Genomic DNA, 2,107 nt, shown 5'->3' on the forward strand with positions numbered 1-2,107 from the left:
GCCAATTTACTTTATCTCAACCTTGCTCAAGTTTTTGTTTCTACTGCTTTTTTCCTCATTATCTCTAATTCAGGGACATGTGAAACAGCGCAAAGCCATCTGCGAATTCCTTTCCCACACCCAGCCGAATGACTCAAGCTGGCGGCGGGACCGCGGCTTTAATCCCGAAACATCACCTCAAGAAGCAGGTGAGCGGCTGGGGCATTAACTATGGGAGCTAATCTATTGGCCGAGGAGGAGGCGATAGCTAAGCTCCTGACTCAACTCCTGGTAAAAAGAGGAGTGAAATATGACCCGTATAAAGTGAAACTATTGCCAAAGTTCTTACAAAAGAATGGGGCCCCGTCAACAGTTTTGGCGGTGTTTGATTTAAAAACTTGGGAAAATGCTGGGACAACTATATGGGACGCTGCCTCTCGGGGAGGTACAACAGCTGCTAAGGTGACGACGACCTGGCGCTTAGCAATTGAGACACTGAGATCATGGCAAGCTGAAAAAAGGGTATAGACAGCGGCCACTCGGGCTATGCAGGCGGGTGAAATAAAAAGCTGTGACTGCATACCACCAGAGAAAGCAAACCTGACAGACTTGGGAATAGAGGCAGAGACAATATCCCAACCCATGGCAGCCACTCCGCGCTCGATGCCATTGCGGCCATCAGCGCCGCCATCGCCTCCGCCCGCCCCGCTGTCAGCTCCGGGCACCTGCCCGCCTGCCCCTCCGCCAGCTGCTGCGTTTCTCCAGTTTGAGCACCCACCTGCACGCACTGGGCGCTGCCACGTTCCGCCTGCTGCTGCGTCTGGGCCCACCACCCCACGGGCCCCCGCTCGCCGCTGCCCGCCACTGCTAAGCCTCCCCCCCACCCCCGCCCTGGGCCGGCCTCCCCTCAGCCCGCCGGCCCTTCTGCTGGCGCTGCGGGCCGCCGCCGGCAGCTCGGCCAAGGATGTGGGTGGATCCCCTGAAAAGGCAGCCACAGACCTCAGCAGTGAAAACAAGAAACTCAATAAATCCCAGCAGCTGAAAAAAGTTTTCAAAGAATATGGTGCTGTAGGGGTTTCATTCCATGTTGGAATTTCATTAGTATCTCTAGGAATCTTCTACCCGGCTGTGTCAAGTGGTGTGGATATGACTGCAGTTCTCTTCAAACTTGGTTTCAGTGAATCATCGCTGCAATCTAAAAGGGCTGCTGGTACAAGCACATTTGTGTTGGCATATGCTATTCACAAATTGTTTGCTCCAGTACGACTCAGCATTACTATAGTTTCTGTGCCATTTATTGTCCGATACTGCCGGAAGATTGGTTTCTTCAAACCTCCTACCCCAAATCCATGATAACTTCTTATGGTTTTTTACTCGCCCAACATGGGGCTCAAGGAATTTGAGATAAGGATGATAGTCAAGAGAAGTAACAGGCAAAACATGGACTGGATGTTTTTTTTAAGAATGTAATAGTTGTGAAGAATTTAAGAAAGCAGCAATTGCGAAGAATATGTTTCATATTAGTGTGGTGAAGGGACGAGGGGTGGTGTGTGTGTAAATTGTCCACCTCATCGGTGTTGTGATGATGTTATGTTTATTTTGGTGTGGGGAAATCTTTTTCTTTTTGATGTAAGTGAAGTTTGTGAAGATTGTGATAATTGTAAAGTAAGAGTATATTGTGATTTTTCTTAAATATGCTTTTCACAGATGCGAGGGGTGGAATGTAGTGGGTTTACGTGGAAAGTTTTTGGTAGCAGGGGGCCATAGGGGTGCCTTCTGTGAGAAGAATCTAGAAGCTGCTCCATGTTAGGTAAGGGCCCCGCTGCTGACCAGAGCCGAGCCAATAAGCGATGTTGTTTGTGCCTCTGTGAGAGCATATTTAAAACAAAACAAAACAAAACAAAACAAAACAAAACAAAAAAAACCACTGCGCCACACACAGCAGCTGGGAGAGTGAGAGGAGTGAGGAACAGCCTTGCAGGTGCCAAGGTCAGTGAAGAAGGAGGGGGGAGAGGTGCTCCAGGTGCCGGAGCAGAAGTCCTCTGCGGCCCGTGGTGAGGACCATGGTGAAGCAGGCTGTCCCCCTGCAGCCCATGGAGTACCACGGTGGAGCAGGGATCCGCGCTGC

The 2,107-nt window shown here is 50.4% G+C and overlaps 1 protein-coding gene across 1 annotated transcript; it reads left to right on the forward strand.

Moving 5' to 3' along the window:
- Nucleotides 1-210: 210 nt before the first annotated feature.
- On the forward strand, nucleotides 211-1,657 carry LOC121062452 (protein FAM210B, mitochondrial-like). The gene is given in 3 exon segments (XM_040542445.1): nucleotides 211-424; nucleotides 751-859; nucleotides 861-1,657. Coding segments are annotated over 3 exon segments (795 nt in total). The 3' UTR covers nucleotides 1,333-1,657.
- The last annotated feature ends 450 nt before the right edge of the window (nucleotides 1,658-2,107 follow it).

This window comes from Cygnus olor, chromosome W (genome assembly GCF_009769625.2).
Source record: "Cygnus olor isolate bCygOlo1 chromosome W, bCygOlo1.pri.v2, whole genome shotgun sequence".
NCBI lineage: Eukaryota > Metazoa > Chordata > Aves > Anseriformes > Anatidae > Cygnus > Cygnus olor.